The 20,512-nt window shown below is 41.1% G+C and overlaps 1 protein-coding gene across 1 annotated transcript; it reads right to left on the bottom strand.

Moving 5' to 3' along the window:
• Positions 1–7,865: 7,865 nt before the first annotated feature.
• On the bottom strand, positions 7,866–15,130 carry LOC132876152 (transmembrane protease serine 4-like). The gene is made up of 10 exons (XM_060913448.1): positions 15,004–15,130; positions 14,429–14,581; positions 14,210–14,336; positions 13,382–13,504; positions 13,259–13,302; positions 12,920–13,082; positions 11,140–11,306; positions 9,710–9,805; positions 8,662–8,804; positions 7,866–8,093 (listed from the first exon to the last, which is right to left on the bottom strand). The coding sequence occupies exons 1-10, from the start codon at positions 15,128–15,130 to the stop codon at positions 7,932–7,934; spliced, it is 1,305 nt and encodes a 434-aa protein (XP_060769431.1). The 3' UTR covers positions 7,866–7,931.
• Positions 15,131–20,512: the final 5,382 nt, after the last annotated feature.

Genomic DNA, 20,512 nt, shown 5'->3' with positions numbered 1-20,512 from the left:
AAATGTGACTGAAAACATTCACCAGATTTCCCTAAAAGTCCTAAAAGTGGATAAAGAGAACCCAGTTCAACAAACCAGACGAAAATATTATTCTTGGTCACTTATTTATTGAGGAAAACGATCCAATATTAGATATCAGTGAGTGGCAGAAGTACAGTATTAACAAATTAACAGCAGTTCATTTGAAGGTGAAATTCGAGTCCGGTGTTTTCAATCAATGGGAGGACAATCGGGTGCTGAGTGTTCACCCTGTTTCATTTAAAGAAAGGAGATCTACCAAAGTCTGATCTTCACAACACATGTTTGTAGAAGTATATTATGGCATGAATGAAGCAGATTTCTGAGCACTCTTACAGAAAAAAAAAGAGTTGTTGATACTCATCAGGCTGGAAAAGATTACAAAATATTGTAATCTCTAAAGAGTTTGGACTACACCAATCCACAGTCAGACAGATGGAGGATGTTTAAGATCACTGATACCCTCCCCAGGAGTGGACCGACAAAGATCACTCCAAGAGCAAGACGTGCGATAGTCTGCGAGGCCACACAGGAACCCAGGGTAACTCCTGAGCAAGTAAAGACCTTTCTCACATTGGCTAATGAGTCCACCATCAAGGCTACGTTTACATTAGACCGTATCTGTCTCATTTTCTTCGCGGATGCACTGTCCGTTTACATTAAACCGCCTGGAAACGCCGGGAAACGGGAATCCTCCAGCGTCCACGTATTCAATCCAGATCGTGTCAGCTCCGGTGCTGTGTAAACATTCAGAATACGCGGATACGCTGTGCTGAGCTCTAGCTGGCGTCTCATTGGACAACGTCACTGTGACATCCACTTTCCTGATTCGCTGGCGTTGGTCATGTGACGCGACTGCTGAAAAACGGCGCGGACTTCCGCCTTGTATCACCTTTCATTAAAGAGTATAAAAGTATGAAAATACTGCAAATACTGATGCAAATACTGCCCAGTGTGTAGTTATGATTGTCTTTAGGCTTGCCATCCTTCCACTTGCAAGTGGGAAGTGATGTGCGCTGGGATCACACACACAGCGGCTCAGTCCCGAAAACACTGCTAGTGTGCTTCACTCGCGCGCTCTGTGAGCTGCGCAGGGCCGGAGTGCGCACCCTCCAGAGGGCACTCGCTGTTCAGGGCAGAGTGATTTGGAGCGCAGGATGCCTGCGGAGCCGAGCGTATCCGTATATTGGTATTGTTGTGTGCACGCAAATCGTGTATTGGTGTTGCTGTGTGCACACTAATCATTTTAAAAACGTTAATCTGATGATCCGCTGATACGGTCTAATGTAAACATGGGCCAAGAGAACACTGACAACAATGGTGTGCATGGCAGAGTCGCAAGACGAACGCTACCTCTGTCCATAAAGAACATTGCTGCCTGAATACAGTTTGCTAATGATCACGTAGACAAGCCAGAAGGTTATTTGAACTATTTTGTAGACAGACAAGATCAACATAAAACTTTTTGGGTTAAATATGAAGTGTTATTTTTAGGAGAAAGGGAACCATTGCATTCCAGCATAAGACCCTTATCCCATCCGTGAAACACGGTGGTGGTAGTATCAGGGTTTGGACCTGTTTTGCAGCATCTGGGCCAGAACAACTTGCTGTCATTGATGGAAGAATGAATTCCAAATAATTCCAGTAAATTCTAAAGGAAAATGTCAGGACATCTGTATGTGAACTGAATCTCAAGAGAAAGTGGGTCATGCAGCAAGGTAACGACCCGAAACACACAAGTCGTTCTACCGAAGAATGTTTAAAGAAGAATGAAGTTAATGTTTTGGAATGGCCAAGTCAAAGTCCTGACCTTAATCCAATAGAAGTGTTGAGAGCAGTTCATGTAAGGATACTCTCCAACATCACAGAGTTGAAGCTGTTCTGTACAGAGGAACAGGATACCATAAAACTCCTCCAAGCTGATGTGCAGGATCTAATCAACAGTTACTACAAAGGTTTAGTTCAGTTATTGCTGCACAAAGGGGTCACGTCAGACACTGAACTCAGTGGTTCACATACTTTTGCCACTCAATGATATCTAATATTGGATCGTTTTTCTTAATAAATAAATGACCAACTATAATAATTTTGTCTGGTTTGTTTAATTGGGTTCTTTTTATCTACTTTTAGGACTTGTGTGAAAATCTGATGATGTTTGGAGTCACAGTGATTCAGAATTATCAACAAATTCTCAAGGGTTCACAAACTTTCAAGCACCACTGTATGTATATATAAATATTTCAATGCAATGTACAGAGTTAATTCAGCTGGATTCCAGCAGTTGGGACTGCAATTTTAAGTCCAGCTTAAAACTTAAGGTATTGTTCCATCATTGGTATTTATATTGATTTGTTTATTTTTGCTTCAGATTAAAACAGGTGCCTGTAGATGCTTCCATCGCCACCTATGGGTGGGGAGGACTATGTTAATGCAAAACACACACACACACACTGTACTGCAACAATGAGAACCGAAAACTTAGAAACATGTAGATGCTGCTAGCTGATGAATGAATACTTGAAAATCCCTAGAAAATAGTTTTCCCCGAGAAGAAAACAGAAGTGCAAATAAAACACTGAAAATGCTGCTTCACACTATTAAGCGATGCTTTTTCTAGCATGGTGACAGCCAACACTTGTTTACTATAACAGTAGAGGAATTATACTTAGTATTTTTGTATTACGTAACATATGAAATTATTCAATGCAAACAGGCCACATTGTAATATGAATGTATGCTTATAAACACACGCATATCAAAATAATCTCCACTCAGCAAAGTACGAACGCAATATTCAGACATTAAGCGCACTTTAATCAGCATGAGATCAGCGTAGGCTTATTGACAAACGAAAACGAGTCACTCATATAAGTTTTGCCCGGTGTAATGGATACACACTTCAAAATATTCTGTATAGCACTTCAACCAGACTGCCATATTGTTTTGAATGCAAACATTTCTTTGTTCAAGTTTGGCGTCAGTTTGTGACTTAACCAAGGAATGTAAGTCCAGATGTTCTGCTACTGAAATAGGTACTGAGTCAATAAATGTAGAATGTAAAATTGGGGAAACTTTTAAGTGATTTCAACTCAAATATCAAACTCAAAGAACCTCCCATGCCAGGACTTGGTCTTCCCAGGCAGAATCCGGTCCAAGTACCAACCAGGCCCTTAAGGCGCATCAGGCGGCACCAATCTCCGTTTCTGAAGCCCTCGTCCTCTCAACTATTACATAGCTAAGGTTACAGTGGGGGGCTCGGGTTTAGTACAGGTGTTTTGTTCTTTTTTTCCCTCCCCAAATTCATAAAAACACCACAGACTTAACTGAAAGAGTTTTGTATTTTAACTCGTATTAATATAATGATTTGGCCAACATGAAGCTTTCAGCACCAGAGAAATTTGGGCAGCAGAAACAAGAGGTAAATACCAATTTTATATTATATTATGTTTGGTGGATGGTTCTATCACTGCATTCACATGAAATAACAAAAAACCTTCCGACTAGGAAAAAAGATGGAATTCCAAGTCCGAATTTTGGGAGTTTTCTGGCAGTCGTAATTTCTCTGTTCGCCAAACCTGAAAGCAAGGCAGTAGATGATATAAACATGTTCGGCTTCCGTAGATACTCTTAAAATATGATCAAAAATATATAAAAATAAAAACAGGATAAAGCGGCTAGAGATAATGAGATGAGTTGACAGTATCCTTACACAGGATTCTGCTAATGTTGAGGAGAACATGAGGTAACGTTTATCATTAACACATCTATCAGCGTTGTCGTCGAGTCACTAAGGCCAAGTTTACATTAGACCGTATCTGTCTCGTTTTCTTCGCGGATGCACTGTCCATTTACATTAAAACGCCTGGAAACGCCGGGAAACGGGAATTCGCCAGGGTCCACATATTCAATCCAGATCGTGTCTGGTCCGGTGCTGTGTAAACATTGAGAATACGTGGATACGCTGTGCTGAGCTCTAGCTGGCATTGTCATTGGACAACGTCACTGTGACATCCACCTTCCTGATTCGCTGGCGTTGGTCATGTGACGTGACTGCTGAAAAACGGCGCGGACTTCCGCCTTGTATCACCTTTCATTAAAGAGTATAAAAGTATGAAAATACTGCAAATACTGATGCAAATACTGCCCATTGTGTAGTTATGATTGTCTTTAGGCTTGCCATCCTTCCACTTGCAAGTGGTAAGTGACGCGCATGCCCGACATGCACTAGGATCACACACACAGCGGCTCAGTCCCGAATCACTGCTTGTGCACTTCACTCGCGCGCTCTGTGAGCTGCGCAGGGCCGGAGTGCACACCCTCCAGAGGGCACTCGCTGTTCAGGGCGGAGTGATTTGGGGCGCAGGATGCCTGCGGAGCCGAGCATATCCGTGTATTGGCGTTGCTATGTGCACGCGAATCGTGTATTGGCGTTGCTGTGTGCACACTAATCGTTTTAAAAACGTTAATCTGATGATCCGCTGATACGGTCTAATGTAAACCTCACCTAAATCTCAAGGCCGAGTCCACAGTGTTCAAGTCTGAGTCAAGTCCGAGTCGTTAAAGAAAATTTAGAGTCGAGTCCGAGAACAAGAGTCCAACTGCACCATTTGACGGTGGCTGTTGCTGCCTTTATGTGAAAGTGTCTCTGCTACTGTGCTGGACTAACGTTACTGCTTGACTGCCCCATTTTAGTTAACAGGCTACAGATAAAAAAGCTTGTTCATTGCTCAGCAAGCCCCACCCACTATCAACAGGGCAAATAACATGAGAGAGGGTTAACACTAGCTAGTTCATCGGTCAGCAAGCAAGCAACGGAGCAACGAACATAGCGTGTCACTTTCCTTCTCTGGGTGGAGTCTGACCAAATGACGATTGAAGTTTGAGGTTGTCCCCGTCGTCTCCTCGATAGTTCTTTTACATATGGAACACACAGCAGTGCGTTTTTTTCCCCACTGCTCGAGACGTCTGTATAAGCAAAGTGGACAATCCTAGGGGTGTTCTCTCCAGGCATTTTAGCGCCGTTAACGTTAGTTTGTTCCTGCATATGATGTATGAACATACTCTTGCACAAAATTAGTAAAAAATTAATGTAGATATAAATATCTTATGCCAAGTTATGGCATGTTATAAAAAATAAAGAAAAAAATCAGAGTCCTCATCTCCAACTTACAAGTCTGAATGCAGTCAATGCATGAGTCCAAGTCCAAGTCATCAGTGCTCAAGTCCAAGTCAAGTCACAAGCCCTTAAAATGAGGTCACGAGTCAGACTCGAGTACTACAAGCCTGCCATCTATATCCTAATGCTAGCTAATTAATAGTTGGATAGAAACTACCGTTTTTTATTTTGTAAATGACAAGTTAGACAAATGGGAAGTTTTCCACCCGACTGAGTTGTAGCACATGATGTAAGTGGGGCATATTTCCCACTTTTGAACTAATTTGCATTAAATGCATTGCAATTGGTTGCTAGTTAGCTAGCCTGCATTTGATTAGTATTTTTCCTAGAAAGTACTTCTATTCTAAAACCCTACATAATGTCAGGGAAAATAGATTCCAGTGCACGGAATACTGGCGATTACTAGAAAACTTTATTATAAAGAACAGTAACAACTCTTATCCTTTCTTGGCTTGTTGTGCAGGAAAGTGGTTAGTGCAAAAAATAGGCTTCTTGAGTCATATAATTGCCAGTGAGTAAACGTTGTCAATATTAGGATCTTAAAATCGATTGAAAAGTTCTGTGGCTAATGGAAAACTAAAGTGATTTTCAAGGAAGAGGAGCAAGCTACACCTGCTTTTACCTCCTCTGCAAGATTGCGTGTTCTGGATTCTTCTGAAGGAAACTTGATGGTAGATGAAAGACTTGGTACAGTAGGTTTTCTTAAAACGTGGACATTGTCAGTGTGTTGTAAACAGGATAAAGAGTTAAATGCTGGTTAGAAACAAAGTACTTACAAAATGTAAATCGAGTGCAAATTCTGCACATTTGGGGAAAATTTGAGCTCTATACCCAAAGCTAAACAAATGAGATCACAGTACATGCATTCCCCCCCTTCAGTTTTACAGTAATTTAGGATTATGGTTTATTGCGGCAGGTTATTATAAATCAAATTATACAATATATGCATAATTGTTCCACATAATTTTTTCAGTTTTGAACACTAAACGTGCTAGAACCTCACGCACACTGCCTTACGTGAACGATTATGTAGAATTCGAATGCTCATTTTCATTGAGTGATTTCTTGAAAAGTTTGTGGTCGATAGTGAAGCTCTATAAAAGTGAAAAACAATCAAAAGGATATGTTACTGTGACAATTCAGCAATAAACAAACCGTACTGTAGCTATGAACCAAATGATAGAAGTTAGACTTGGTGATGAATAAAGAACAGTGTGGCATAACAATCCATCAATATTGAAATAAAACTTCTGCCAAGGGTGAGTCAGGTTTTAGACTGATGGTTGAAATTAAGTCAGTGGATTAATGCAAAATAGCGACAAACATGAATAGAACCTCTGAAATAACTTTGTAGGCTTTATATTTGGAAAAAAAAAAAAGCAGCAACTAATTTTGACCATCTTCCCTGAATGTTCTGTTGAATGAACGTGACAGCCTTAAGATGTTATGATGGTTAATTTATTTAAAATGTCTGATTTGCTGGATGATGTCAGAAATTGATGCATTAAAATCAATCATCAATGCTATACACGTCTCTGTCTGCTTATTGGGAGTTAAAAGTGTATTAATGGCCTTTTTAAAAAAAAAAAAAACCCACACACACAGGAAGAAGTTGTGCAAGTGCCAATCAAGTGCAAGTACCAATCAAGTCCTTGATTGGCAAAGTTATGATTCAAAGTATACATTTCAACAAAACATTTTTGGTGCAGTCTTACACCACTGGTTTAACCTGCCAATTGCACACAATCCAAGAGGGGAAGAGAAAAAAAAAAGCCAATTCTTTAAATCTCTTTATTGAAACACATTTATTTATAAAGTTCTGTGACAGTGATTAAAAACAAGGCATGGAACATTTATGTCGACATTAAACACAACAGATCCAAACACTAAAATACAACAAATTAAAAACAGCACCCAAAATGCCCAATATTACTTTAAAATACTGGATGTAGAGACAACAAGCTACCAGATGGACCAGTTAACAGGATGTCATGCTAACTAGTAGCCCCAAGCCCAGGTAATGTTCAGAATCCTGATGCTGGGAAGGATTTCTCTATTAAGAGGTAGAACCACTTTGGTGTTGAAAAATAATCCATCCAAGGGTCTTGGGATGTCATTAGATGCATCTCCAGGGTTCCATTGCTTAGAGTTCTTAAGAGTATTTCTGAAAAAAGGACAAAAAGTTGATTTCACTTCTAATCTGAAGCATATTCACTGTCTCAAAGTAACTGAGAAACTTCACACAACCAAGAAACCACCAAGCATAGACTATCCTGAAGATGTCAAAGGTACAGCTTTACCACTGAGTGTTACAAAGCTCAAACACTGGAGATTCCTTCCACAAACAAAAGGTCTCCTTCCACGTCAACGATTACACAATGTTGGTTAGAGCTGCTGTCTTAGGAAAATGACATCAAGACCTTCTGACCAAATCAGATTAGAGAATTCAAGAGCCATAGTATTTATTTAAAAAAACAACAAAGCCATATTTTATATAAAATGAAAGATGAAGTGTCAATCATTCTGGACAATACAGATCTGTAAAAGTGTTAACTGCAAGAGTTATCATAGCTTTACGCATTACAGTGCTAGTTTTTAGAATACAAGACATTCAAAAGGTTTCAAGCAGCAAAAAAGCAGTATGGACAACTGATTTCCTATTCAAGTTGTTCGACTTTTAGACCTTGCGATAAACATTTTAATTCTGATTTAATGGTGATGTATCATTTTTTTTTACTCATACACTCATGCTCATGATGGTGTAAATCCAGTTTAGTTGCTGTCCAACGTCGGTGTAAACTCCAGGTTGGCCTTCACGGGCGCAGCCGCCTCCCCAGCTCACCACACCCACCAAATACCACCGGGACAACAGGAACACAAGTGGACCCCCACTATCCCCCTACACAGAGAGCAAGGTGGTGGTGGGTCCAGTCAATAAAGTTCTCATGATATTTCAGAATGAGAATCATGTTTGTTATTCCAGCTTGAAGATACCCTACTTGCCCCCACATGAGGCAAGTATACTTACTGCAAGTCTCTAACACTTCTAAATAAAAGGATAGATAAGAATCTACTTCAGGAATTATTTAACCCCCCCCACACACAATCGGGTGAAGGTTACTGTTCCAGCCCTTACAAAAAAAAAAAAAAAGTCTTATTCCTCTTGTACCACAGTAATTCACCAACATCATATGTTTTAAATCCATTTATATTTACAGAACATCCATGTAATCCTTTCATCACCTCACCAGCCTTCCCCATTCCTAATTTCCCCCTTCCTGAAGACTCCTGCCAAAAGAGTGTTATACGTGTCCCCATATGACAGCTCATCCTTAAAACATCTTGCATGAAGGCTCCACCATTCAAGTTTCTTTGACTGAGCTACAGAAGTAATGCATTCAAAGACTTCCCCACTAGTTTCTGACCAGATTAAAGAACTCAATCCTGTGGTACGAAGAACTGATCACCTGACAGGAATCTACTCCTCCTTTCAGAAAGCCAGCACACAGCATTCTGGGAGTGACGGCAGAACCATAAACGGATGCATTGGAGCATACGGACCAGTCAATCAAAGGAACCATGGCTTTCTGCAGAACATCTGACAGCTGGCCTAAGAGCATGTTGGACAGTGAAGGAGGGTATGATCAGAATTAATACGCAATCACTTTTACAATTTGATGATATGAAAAACTATGCATAACAGTTGGATAATGATACTTTAAGGCAGCTGGGCCATAGAAGGTTCACGCTGCACGCGTGTAAAGAAAAAAGTGGACAAACGTAGCATGACTTGCTCTGGGCCATAGAACGGCGTTCACGTTGCACGCTGCACACTTCACGCGTGAAGCGAGAAATGAACATGCACACTTTTTTCTAGGCGTGAAGATGGAAATTCCAGTCAATGCATGCGGTCACCGCCGCGCCAGCCAATCAGAACGGGTCTAGGGAGATAACTATGCTTTCAGGGGAAAACTTCAGAAAAAATATAATTGAATGGTATAATTGAAAAATAGTTCATCGGGATTGTCAAGCAGATTATAGAATGTTCGGTGAAATTCACCACGGGTTTCTCTCAGAAGGAAGTGTTCTCGGCTCCAAATTCTGTTCCTTTTCTCTTCCTCTGTCTCAGTAAAAGCAGAATGAGGCAATCGTCGTTATCCGAAAAGTCCATATTGTTGGTTACTCGGTCAAAGTAGAACAGACGCAACACGTGAACATCCAAGCATGAAGTTTAATGGCCCAGGGTCCGGTTCTTCACGTGAACGTGTAGCATGAACCTTCTATGGCCCAGCTGCCTAACATAATTCATGAAGACACATTGAACAAAAATGGAGTTTTAATGAACAAGTCTTAGATGTGGAACAGTTAGCAGAAGGATCTTTGCAGAATGCTAACTAGCATCCGCAGTATAAAGTTGAAAAGCCTGACTTACAAAAAAAAAAAAAAAAAAAAAAAACACACCCCAATTGAGTACACTAAAGTTTATGTGGAAATCATTTAGCTCCACCTACTTACCATTCTCTTGTTGTAATCCCCACCCAGTCACAACAAGTTCATCTCCCTCCATGATTGACAGCTGGTATGGGGGCAGGCAGACAGGATGCATGGTGGCTTCAGGAAGAAATGGAAAGGGTTTAACAAAATTTGATTTTCCAGTGAAAAGACACCACTTGAATATTAATATTGGTTTGTGCTCATTTACAAATCGGAAACATTTAGCTGGAGCCTTCCTTTCTTCTTAATAAATCAGTCGTAGCCCGTCTCCACCCCAAATATTTTGTTTGCACTCATCATAGCCAATTATGCATGAGGCTTTGAACTGGAAGTGGGCCATATTGGAGGATGTATACAAACTCACGTGGTGCACATTTACTCTAGAAGATGCGCTCAAGAGGTTGTTACGCTCAAGAATTCCTTTTGTTTCTTTGCTATGCTGACTGTGGTGTAATTGGATGCAGGCACAACTCTGTTCAAGACAAGGGGACTTAACTTCTTTAGAATTCCAGCAATTATAAATAATCGGGGGGAGGGGGGCACCCCAAAAACCCACACCACACAAGAGTTGTCCATGGAGCAAAGATGTCACTGGCTGTCCAACATAAACCAGGATGAGCTAAGCGATGAGAGGGGGGAAAAAAAAAAAAAAAAAAACCCACACGAGTCTGCAGTGAACATTAAAAATCAACAGTAAGTGCTACAAACTAGTTATTCATGAAAGATTGCAATATAAGAAATATTGGATCATTTAATAGCCTGGTCATGCAGAAACTTGCCATGATTGAGTGTGTGACCAGACAATCAAAGGCTTCTATGATCATTTTAAAAAAGCCACACACACACGACTGCTTTTATTTTGCTTTTTCTTTCCATTAGGGAAGCCAGCTGATCTCTACAATTTTACGGATCCAGACTGTGCTCCAATACAAAACATGGGCCACAACAAAATCAATGCTAGGACTAAGGCGGTAGCTCAAAATGCTCGGCTTACAGAATGCAGAAAGAAATGCAAAATTATTGAACAATCTTCCCAATCAATCACAGTCAAACAAGATTCAGGTCAATCCACTACCTCAAATACCACAGTCTCCTCTAGAACAATGTTCTATAGTGTTAGATACCTAGCTTTTGAAGCAGTCAAAATGGTTTTTAAAATAGATGAGAAAAGACAAGCTTCTAAATGCAAGTCCTCTTTACCTTCCAGTCTGTACTCTTACCACTGTACATTTTATATTAGATCGATACAAGTATATCCTCCAACATGGCGGCAGTCAATGATGCAAGCAGTGTGTCATGTGGTTGCAACTGAAGAATACAAATATCTTTGTACATCTTGAAATTTGTAACATCTTGATGGACACACTGATTTAGGAACCAGAAAGCAACCAACTACTACAACTTGATATCCAGCAACACTACTGCAAACAAGATGTGATAAAAAGGCACACCTCCAAGAAGAACATCAGTGGCGAGTTGGACCATGGCAATATCATAGTCACGTGACACTGAGTCATGGGCTTCGTTTAACAGGATGCTTTTCACAGACACCGCCCCAGATGAGGTCCTATAGGTTTGGCCTAAAAGCACACTCCACTGGCCCAGTCCTTTGGCTTTTCTGGGGGGAGAAATTTTAAGAAAATATATTGGTAACTTGGGTTTTCTATGCAATTTATGTACATTTAGGGCCTAACAGAATACACGAATTGGAATGAACATGTGGTTAGAACAATGATAACATTCTAAGAGAGCTACAAATACAGATGTGACTACCAGACTCACCATTCTTCCCAATGTGGAAAGTTTACCAGAAAGGAAGGATCACAGGGCATGTGGTTGAGACTACAGGTGCACACTGGGATTGGGATCCCATGGGACACGACAGAAAGTTCACACAAGCAAAAAAGGGTTTTTAACCTTTTGAGAGGAGAGTGGGAGCTCATAGGGATGGGGCTGAATGGAACACTTGTGTGGATACCAGCACATATAGGCCTCAAAAAAAAGAAAAAGGAATAGCAGACAAAAACATGCAAAGAAAGCCACAAGGGGAAAGAAAAAAAAAAAAAAAAAGTACCCTTCAGTAAAAGAAGTGAAGACTAAGCAAAAATTGAAAGGTGGCAAAAAAAGTGGGAAGAGAGAACAGGAAGAATGTATTATGAAATTCAAAGAAAAGTGTGATGAGAAACAAGGAGAACACAAAGAAACCATATCTAGGCTGCATTTTGGTCATACAGGATTAAACAGCAATTTATAATAAGGAAACAATACAGGAAGCTGTGGATTTTGTGGTCAACAAGAAACAGAACATGATTTGTCGTCAAATATGAAACATTGACAAGCAAACTGAGACTGAACCTTGAAAAGCTAGTTAAAATTTGGATTTGTGGGCTCTTTTACAAAGAAGCTTTGGAGAGAAATGATTGTTTCAGTATCCAAGAAGAGCAAAATTGATGGAGAGAATTTAATTCCCTCCCCAAGACAAAGTATAGTTAGATATCCAAGCCACACTCCATACTAGTTGGTGGCAGTAATGCAACATTTGGAAAAAAAAAAAAAAAAAAAAAAAAACCCTGCAAGAAGTGCGTTCATGGGGAAAAAGCAAGGCCACCATTTACAGCATTCATCCTTAGTAACTGCCCAGTCAGGGTGGTGCTGGTTTCAGTTACGCTACATGTTTGCTTACATTTTGGGAACCAACTACATTTGTTAGAGCATCTCACAGGCAGAACAACCAAAAATAACCACAAGATGGATTTATATTAAAAAAAAAAAATAATAATCCAGTTCACATTTTCAGCCTGAACTGGAGTGATGTAGCTGAAGTTGAGGATCTGTCAGAGCCAGAATTCCAACATCATGGTAAGGTTCATATTTATTCAGCCACACCCACTTTGGGTTTAAATCTAACTACAAATATAGATGTGAAGCACCAAACTGAAACATATCAGCTGAACTTGCATGTACAACTATTTTATATATATATATTTTTTTAAGAAGAAACCTGTGTCACATGCACACTTCAAGCACAGTGAAATTCATCCTCTGCATTTAACCCATCTGAAGCAGTGAACACATGCGCACACACTCGGAGCAGTGGGCAGCCACACCAGAGCGCCCAGGGAGCAGTCAGGGGTTTGGTACCTTGCTCAAGGGCACCTCAGCCCAAGGCCGCCCCACGTCGACCTAACTGCATGCCTTTGCATGGCTCTTTCTATATGCATGTATACACACCCAGTGAAGCAATGAGCAGCGCCGATTATCCATCGTGTTGATATTAGTGATCCTCCACACAGATGCTGCATGTCCCAGCGCAAACTAACTTGCCATGGCCACATCTCTATTGTAGTGTCCATACCACCAATGATCCGATCTTCACCGACCACCTCACCACAGTCTACACACACACACCTTGCATCAAGTCTCCAGAAGACTTTATTTGAAGGAGAGTACATTTTAAATAAATAAAATGCACCCCCCCCCACCACACAGATCCAACTATATAGATCAGTTTGTATTTGGTTCAAGTTGTAACTTCAAACTACACACACACACACACACACACACACTTACCTGAGCAAGACAGTGAGATTACAGAGCCGGAGGAGCATTCATCTCTGAAACATGCCACGTTAACAAGTTAATTTAAAAAAAAAAAAGCCACACACCCCACAATGAACATAGTCATTGCTTTACCTCATAGTGAGTAAACTCTGGATGTTCTCACTTGTTTCCTGGCCTTCGTTATTGAGGACACTGAATGCAGTCTGTAGATCAGGATGTAGACTCCTCACAGGGACTTGTATACTCCGTGGGCTCCTACAACCCAACAGGTTGGGACCCAAATTAAAACTCATGCCTCAGCAAGTTTCAAACTCAAGCAAACTACAGTGTAACCCAACAAGAAGTTAAGTCAAAAATGGAAACATTAGTTACTCCATGTTTGATAGTTACAGCTTTCTCCAGGGCTGCTGCAGGAGGAGCAAAAGGCAGCTCATATTGCAGTCTTGGTCAACAAAAATAAAAGTTTGAAATGCAGTACTACAGACAGGAGTTTGTTAAATAACTTGACTACTAGATAAAGAAACAAATCAATGAGGATAACCAAAGGACAGCAGTCAGGCTTCCTTTGGACCTTGAGTTGGAACATGAGGACTTGGGAGTGATGACCTGATGTACAATACAGATGTAGAAGTTTTTAGCACAGCACAACTTTATTCATCACACACACTTGTGAAATTCCTCACTGTATTTAACCCATCTGAAGCAGTGCACACATACCCAGAGCAGTGGGCAGCCATGCAAACAGCACCCAGGGAGCAGTTGGGAGTTAGGTGCCTCGCTCAAGGGCACCTCAGCCCAAGGCCATCCCATATTTTCCCACCAATTTTGACCCGAGTGTCAGTTACCATTACAGGACACAACATGCAAAGGAAGATACATTCCTCCCCCCCATGTGCATTTGTCTTACTTTGATTACTAATCTTTAGCACGACAAGAGTGTGTGGTTGCTCATGTACTCACTGTGTGTAACCCAGTTGCTGGCAGGCTAATCGGGTGTGTTGGGATTTCCAGTCGTCCGCACATACAGTGCTCCAGGTTTCGTCATGAACTAAAACTTGCAGAATCAGATTCTCACCCATCAACCTCACTACAAGCACACACGACAAAATACATTACACACCTGGATCCAGCCAGCAGGAAGTATTTAGAATTAAGTCATGTTTGGGTGTGAGCACATACCTGGATATGTTGTGTTGACCTTCACCCTAGACACACAGTTGAGCTCGTCCTCTCCAGCTTCACATTCGAATTTCCCATCACATGCATTTTCAATAGGAATAAACTTGAGTGACTGAGCGCAGAAGTAAAACTTGGAATTTACATGTCTTACAACTGACAGAAAAACAGGAGAGAAAGAGGAGGGGTAACTGCATTACATTCAGAAGTAGTGTTTTATTCCTTTTTACACCACAGCAATTTACCGACTTTTTTTTTAATTGAAAGAACAAAATACTTGTGTGTTTATAGTTACAACAACTATTTTCTTAACAGCTTTTTTTTTTAACTGATGACAAAAAAAAAAAAAAAAAAAAACAGCAAAGCCACAACACCCAACCCTCAGTCATGAAGATGATGCCAGAAAAGTTTACAGGCTCTAACCAGTCAGAATGGAGAATTTCAAACACCAGTGAGGCTTAACAACCAAAAGTATTGACCCTGTGGATATACGGTAGCCTCATCTCCCAGACCATAATGAAGATATAAAGCTTTGAAGACATACAACCACCCAACATTTGGCTTGGTGTTGATCTTACTGTAGTGTAATGCCAGTGCCAGGATGGCTAATATCAGCAGCACACAGCAGATGATGAGAGCAAACCTCAGCCTCTTCTTCTTCCTCTCTGTCTGCAACTTTGGTAACCTCCTCGACTGCACAGGCATGGCTACACTACACGTGTTACAGATGCATCAAAATGACCAACCTATCATTCTCATCCCTATCCATCATTAAGTATGTAGGTCTGCAATACTCACCTTTTTTTCCCCCCCAGGCACGTGTACAGTATGTTGTGTAGAGCATGTGTACCATAGCATATCCTCCTGAAAGACAGCCTTGACCAATGAGAATGCACGGATTCCTGGTGACATCACTTGCCCACAGGTGTTCTGATTAAGGCTTGATGAACTGAAGCTGGTTCTAATGGTTAATTAGAGATGAGCCTCAGGTTTCAAAAGGTGTTAGTGAGACTGAAGTTTCTTTAAGATTTCATCCCAGGAGCTGTATTTAATTCTGTTTCAAAATGGAGAAATGCCAAAATCAAGAGTAATTAAAGCTAAATCAAATCCAAGATCAGGCTCTTAAAGTTGAATACCTATGTATCAGGTGATTAATATAAAGGTTTTGTCCCTTATATGTTGGTGTATTGTAGCCAAATAATTCCAGGTACATTAATGAAATCAGGAAGTAACTGTTGTTTTTTTCAGACGCCAAATAAATATAAGCTAATCAAAGTACATGTCAGTCTAGAATTAATTAATTTATTTATTAATTCTTAAAAATATAAGTGGACGGCACGGTGGTGTAGTGGTTAGCGCTGTCGCCTCACAGCAAGAAGGCCCAGGTTCGAGCCCCATGGCCAGCGAGGGCCTTTCTGTGCGGAGTTTGCATGTTCTTCCCGTGTCCGCGTGGGTTTTCTCCGGGTGCTCCGGTTTCCCCCACAGTCCAGACATGCAGGTTAGGTTAACTGGTGACTCTAAATTGACCGTAGGTGTGAATGTGAGTGTGAATGGTTGTCTGTGTCTATGTGTCAGCCCTGTTATGACCTGGCAACTTGTCCAGGGTGTACCCCGCCTTTCGCCCGTGGTCAGCTGGGATGGGCTCCAGCTTGCCTGCGACCCTGTAGAAGGATAAAGCGGCTAGAGAGAATGAGATGAGAAATATAAGTGTTGGCAGATTGCTGTGGTAGATAAGGAGTAAAACAGTTCGGCGTGTGCGATTACAAGAAAATAATCAACAGCAGTTGAGTCATTTGATATGACCTGACATGAAAGGCCATACTTTTTATCCGTTTGTAGTTACATTTAAAGCTGTGGAACATCCCTGGAAAACAAGTGCCTGTTCTCACTGTTCTTGCTTATGCAGCAGCCTGACCAAATGACAAAAAAGAGACGTTTTCCTGTGTTAGAAAACACTTTGTGACACTGTAGACTCCTTACATAAATATTCATTAAATGTCTTCTGATGGAGAATTGACTTCTTAAATGACAGCATGTTGTTGACACTGAGCAATGAAGCTGTCATGTGTCTACTACAGCAGCAGATGGCAGCATATATAAATTCTGAATTCTGGGTGTTTCTATGCATTAATGATTTTATGTCATGATGAAAATGCACATGCAGAGCTGTGATTACATACATGAAAATCACAAAGAGTTAAATTTGTTTTTGGGTTTTTTGGTTGTAAGGAAGGAAACTTCAATTCACTTCACCAGTAACTCCTTCCCTCACGATGTATGAGGAAAAAAACAACAGTAAATATGACCTTGGAGTTCATGCTCTCATGTTAAACAAAAACTGTTCAGGGACATGGTGATACCACGGTGATACCATACCACTCGGTAAATGAGGCCCAGCTGAGGAAGTAACAGTGGCCTCTATGTTTTCGCTGAGGGCACGTATGACCTTCCGGAGAGATATCACAGAACCGGACTTACATCAGAGAAAGCAACTTGTACCCTGTGTTCCATGTGACTCAGGAAATTATTAGTAGACATGCAATATATGTACTGTATGTACATGTATGTTTCAATTTTAAGCAGTTCATCAAGCAGTTGCTAGAAGCAGAGCTGTCATTTCCATCATTTCCAACTCCCGTCTGTGAAGTCCTGCTGAATTCTGGGGTCTGATTGGTCAGGAGGGAGGTGTTGATTAGTTTTTTATAACATCAGCTCAAAAACGGTGCACAGGTTTATAAAAATACTCGCGTTCCATTATGAAGGAGTCTCCAGTGCCAGTACTCTGTATCAGTCTGAGGTTAAATTTTTCTAACCTTTTCAGGATGCCCTGAAACAACATGACAAGTCTTTTTAATGTGAGGAGAGAGAAAAAGAGAAGCTGGTAAAGGAGTGATTGTTTATAGCTGCTACAATGGAAGTGATTGTTGATGGTTGTTCCACAACATTAAAATGTAGTTATAAATGGATAAAGACTGCGAGCTGGCCTATTGATTAGTGTGTCTGCCTCTCGACCGGGAGATCGTGAGTTCTACTCATCGTCGGGTCATACCAAAGACCATCATAAAAATGGTACCTACTACTGTCTGGCAAGGCACGCTGCAATACAGATGCGAATAGGGAAGTCAGACTTTCATGGCTACTAGAGGACAAGCCCCCCACTGTAACCCTAGCTGTATAGGCGAGAGGCCAAAGGCTATTGAAACGGAGATCGGCGCTGCACCCATATGCCTTAAAGAGTTGTTTAGTACTGGGACAGGAGACTGCCTGGGAAGACCAGATTCTGGCATGAAAGGGACTTTGACTTGATAAATGGATAAAAATGGATAAAATCCTGTCATTGTTGACCAGTTGCTGAAGTATAAGAGAATTGGCGTTTTACGTAACTTAAATAATCTGCCCGCTTTTATGGAATCGACGAGTTAGTGATCTAGTGACCTTCTCTTGTTTTTTTGTAGATTGAAGAACATTTTGTAACCATGTGCTCCCTGGCCAACCAGTCCAACAAGACAGAGGGACAATGAGGGATAAAAGCAGGAGAATTAAGGAAGCATTAGCTCTTTCGTAGTGATGATGGTTGACACTGATTAGCGGAGACCAGTAAAGGGTGAAAGAGAATATTTAATGCGAAGCAGGATCAGCTGTGGGTTTCCCAATAGCTTCTTAACTCTAAAAGCATCTTAACTAGGAGAGAGTGTTAATTGTGCTGCTCGCTCTACCATTTAACGATGATCTTTGTTCTGCGATGTTTTTGGGAAACCCACCCCAGACTTGGGCTACATCCACACGACAACGGCAACAAGATGTTATTTAAAAATATATCGCATCCAAATGGGCAACGATCAGTAAAATATCAGGTCCAAATGGCAACGCAACGCTTGCTGAAAACGATGCAATACACATGCCACACCTCTAGGGGCGCTGTAAGACGGTCCCTTCGGAGACACCAGAACAATAGAAGAAGTAAGGACGCATGCGCATAAACTATTATGCGCGAGACTTCATATTAGCCACAAAGTCAGGAAAATCTGTTCGTAAAATTACATTATAATGACCAAATACAATGAAAAGTATTTTTCCAGTCTCACCTGTGAAAGGTAATCCCATGTGATCTCATTTGGATGGCAAACCTGTTGGTACAGTTAAACGCAGCTAATCTTTATTCTCCGCTTTGACCTATCCAATATGGCGGCAAGGATGACGTATGATTCTACGCGGAAGGCGGCGTCTTTAATGGTCCGGAATAAATTGAATGCTACACGTTGATGGATTAATTTGCTCTTCTACGCCCTTTTTGAGGAATGTATTGTAGGACTTAAACCAACATCTGAAGAGGTGAGATCGCTCCTTTTTTTCCCTATTTTTGCTGACGGGATTGACTCTGCCCTAAGGGCTATTTTCTCTCTCTCTCTCTCTCACTTTGCACCATTACACAATAAATATTCGCAGTGAAAATATTTTGTAAGCGCGTTTCATGAACCAAGTTATAGGATTTGTTGACAACTTGCATCGAGTTCGTTACACTTCTACCCGGCGTGAAGCACTGACAGTCATGTGGTTGTGACGTCATCGTAAACAAATCCGTTCTACTCATCCAGATGACTTCACAACGGCAACGTTGCCAGATCTTTCCACTCTGGAACCCGTTCTCAAAAAGATTGCGTTTTGGGCACCCAAAACGCCGGTGCCGTGTGGACGCCAGGCCTAAACGATAAGCAATTGTATCGGAGTCACCTGAATCCGTTGCCGTGTGGACAGGGCCTTGGTATTCCTTTCCACTTTTTTACACTTGCTGATGGAGAACACAGAAGTCAACACATGCCCCTTTTCTACCAAAGCAGTTCCAGGGCTGGTTCAGGGCCAGTGCTTAGTTTGGAACCGGGTTTTCTGTTTCCACTGACAAAGAACTGGCTCTGGGGCCAGAAAAACCGGTTCCAGGCTAGCAGCAACTCTCTGCTGGGCCAGAGGAATGAACCACTTACGTCAGTGGGGCGGAGTTGTTAAGACCAACAACAATAACAAGACTGCGGAAGATCGCCATTTTTAAGTGACGAGAAACAGCAGATGTACAAAAGCGAAGTAATCCATTATTATTATTGTTGTTGTTGCTGCTGCTGCTGCTTCTTCCGCGTTGTTTTTGCTTCGATATTCGCGCCAAGGTTTATGCAAACGTAGCGACGTAACTGACGTATACAGCGACGTAATGACGTATAAAGCGACGTAATGACGTGGCTTCCTTTAGCACCGCGAGCTATGGAAAAGCAAACTGGTTCTCAGCTGGCTCGCAAGTTGAACGAGTTGTGAACCAGCACCAGCCCCGAACCAGCTCTGGAACTGATTTGGTGGAAAAGGGGTATCAGAGGTATGTCACTCACTCACTCACTCACTCACTCACTCACTCACTCACTCACTCACTCTATCTATCTATCTATCTATCTATCTATCTATCTATCTATCTATCTATCTAATTAATTCAACATGATTGTTAAGAATAGGCTGATATTATGACATGTTATACTGGTACGACTTAGAATAATTACTGCTGAAGAGGAAAACGCTAACAGCAAAAGCCTTACAGATTTATAAATCAGTTAAAGATAGGCAGCACTAGGAGAATTTTTTTGGTATTCATGCATCTATTTATTATAATGGATAAAAAAAAGTTCACACGGTAGAGTGCATACCTTCACCAAGCTACATAAGATCAACATCAAAATCAAATCACTTGAACCTAGGCTAATACTCAAGCTTTCCACCAAATTTCATCCAAATCCATTCACTACTTTTTGAGTTACGTTGGCAAAAGACAAACAATCCTGGATTTGCATACACATCCGGATTTGCATCAAAATCTAATTAATTGTTCCTTGGCCCATAGCTCACCTTTCCTCAAAAGTTCATCCAAATCCATTCACTACTTTTTGACTTGTGCTGGGAAAAGTCAAACAAAAAAATGGAAGTGAAAACATACCTTCCTCCAACAAAGGTAAATAAGTAAATAAAGCAGATAGACCATGACACCACCGTGTGAGGGCAGCCACGACCCTCGGAACAATTCACCTCCAGGCACTGGACACGTTTCAACCAGTT

This window comes from Neoarius graeffei, chromosome 28 (genome assembly GCF_027579695.1).
Source record: "Neoarius graeffei isolate fNeoGra1 chromosome 28, fNeoGra1.pri, whole genome shotgun sequence".
In the NCBI taxonomy this organism is placed as follows: domain Eukaryota; kingdom Metazoa; phylum Chordata; class Actinopteri; order Siluriformes; family Ariidae; genus Neoarius; species Neoarius graeffei.
This window is presented reverse-complemented; position numbering and strand designations above follow the sequence as displayed.

Bases quoted from the DNA above. Each gene is read 5' to 3' on its own strand.
- LOC132876152 (XM_060913448.1), bottom strand. From the start codon at position 15,130: ATGCCTGTGCAGTCGAGGAGGTTACCAAAGTTGCAGACAGAGAGGAAG. The intron at 14,337-14,428 runs GTATGTGCTCAC...GTGTGCTTGTAG, and splicing joins GGTCAACACAACATATCCAG to TGAGGTTGATGGGTGAGAAT. The intron at 13,083-13,258 runs GTAAGTGTGTGT...GTGTGTGTGTAG, and splicing joins AATCTCACTGTCTTGCTCAG to ACTGTGGTGAGGTGGTCGGT.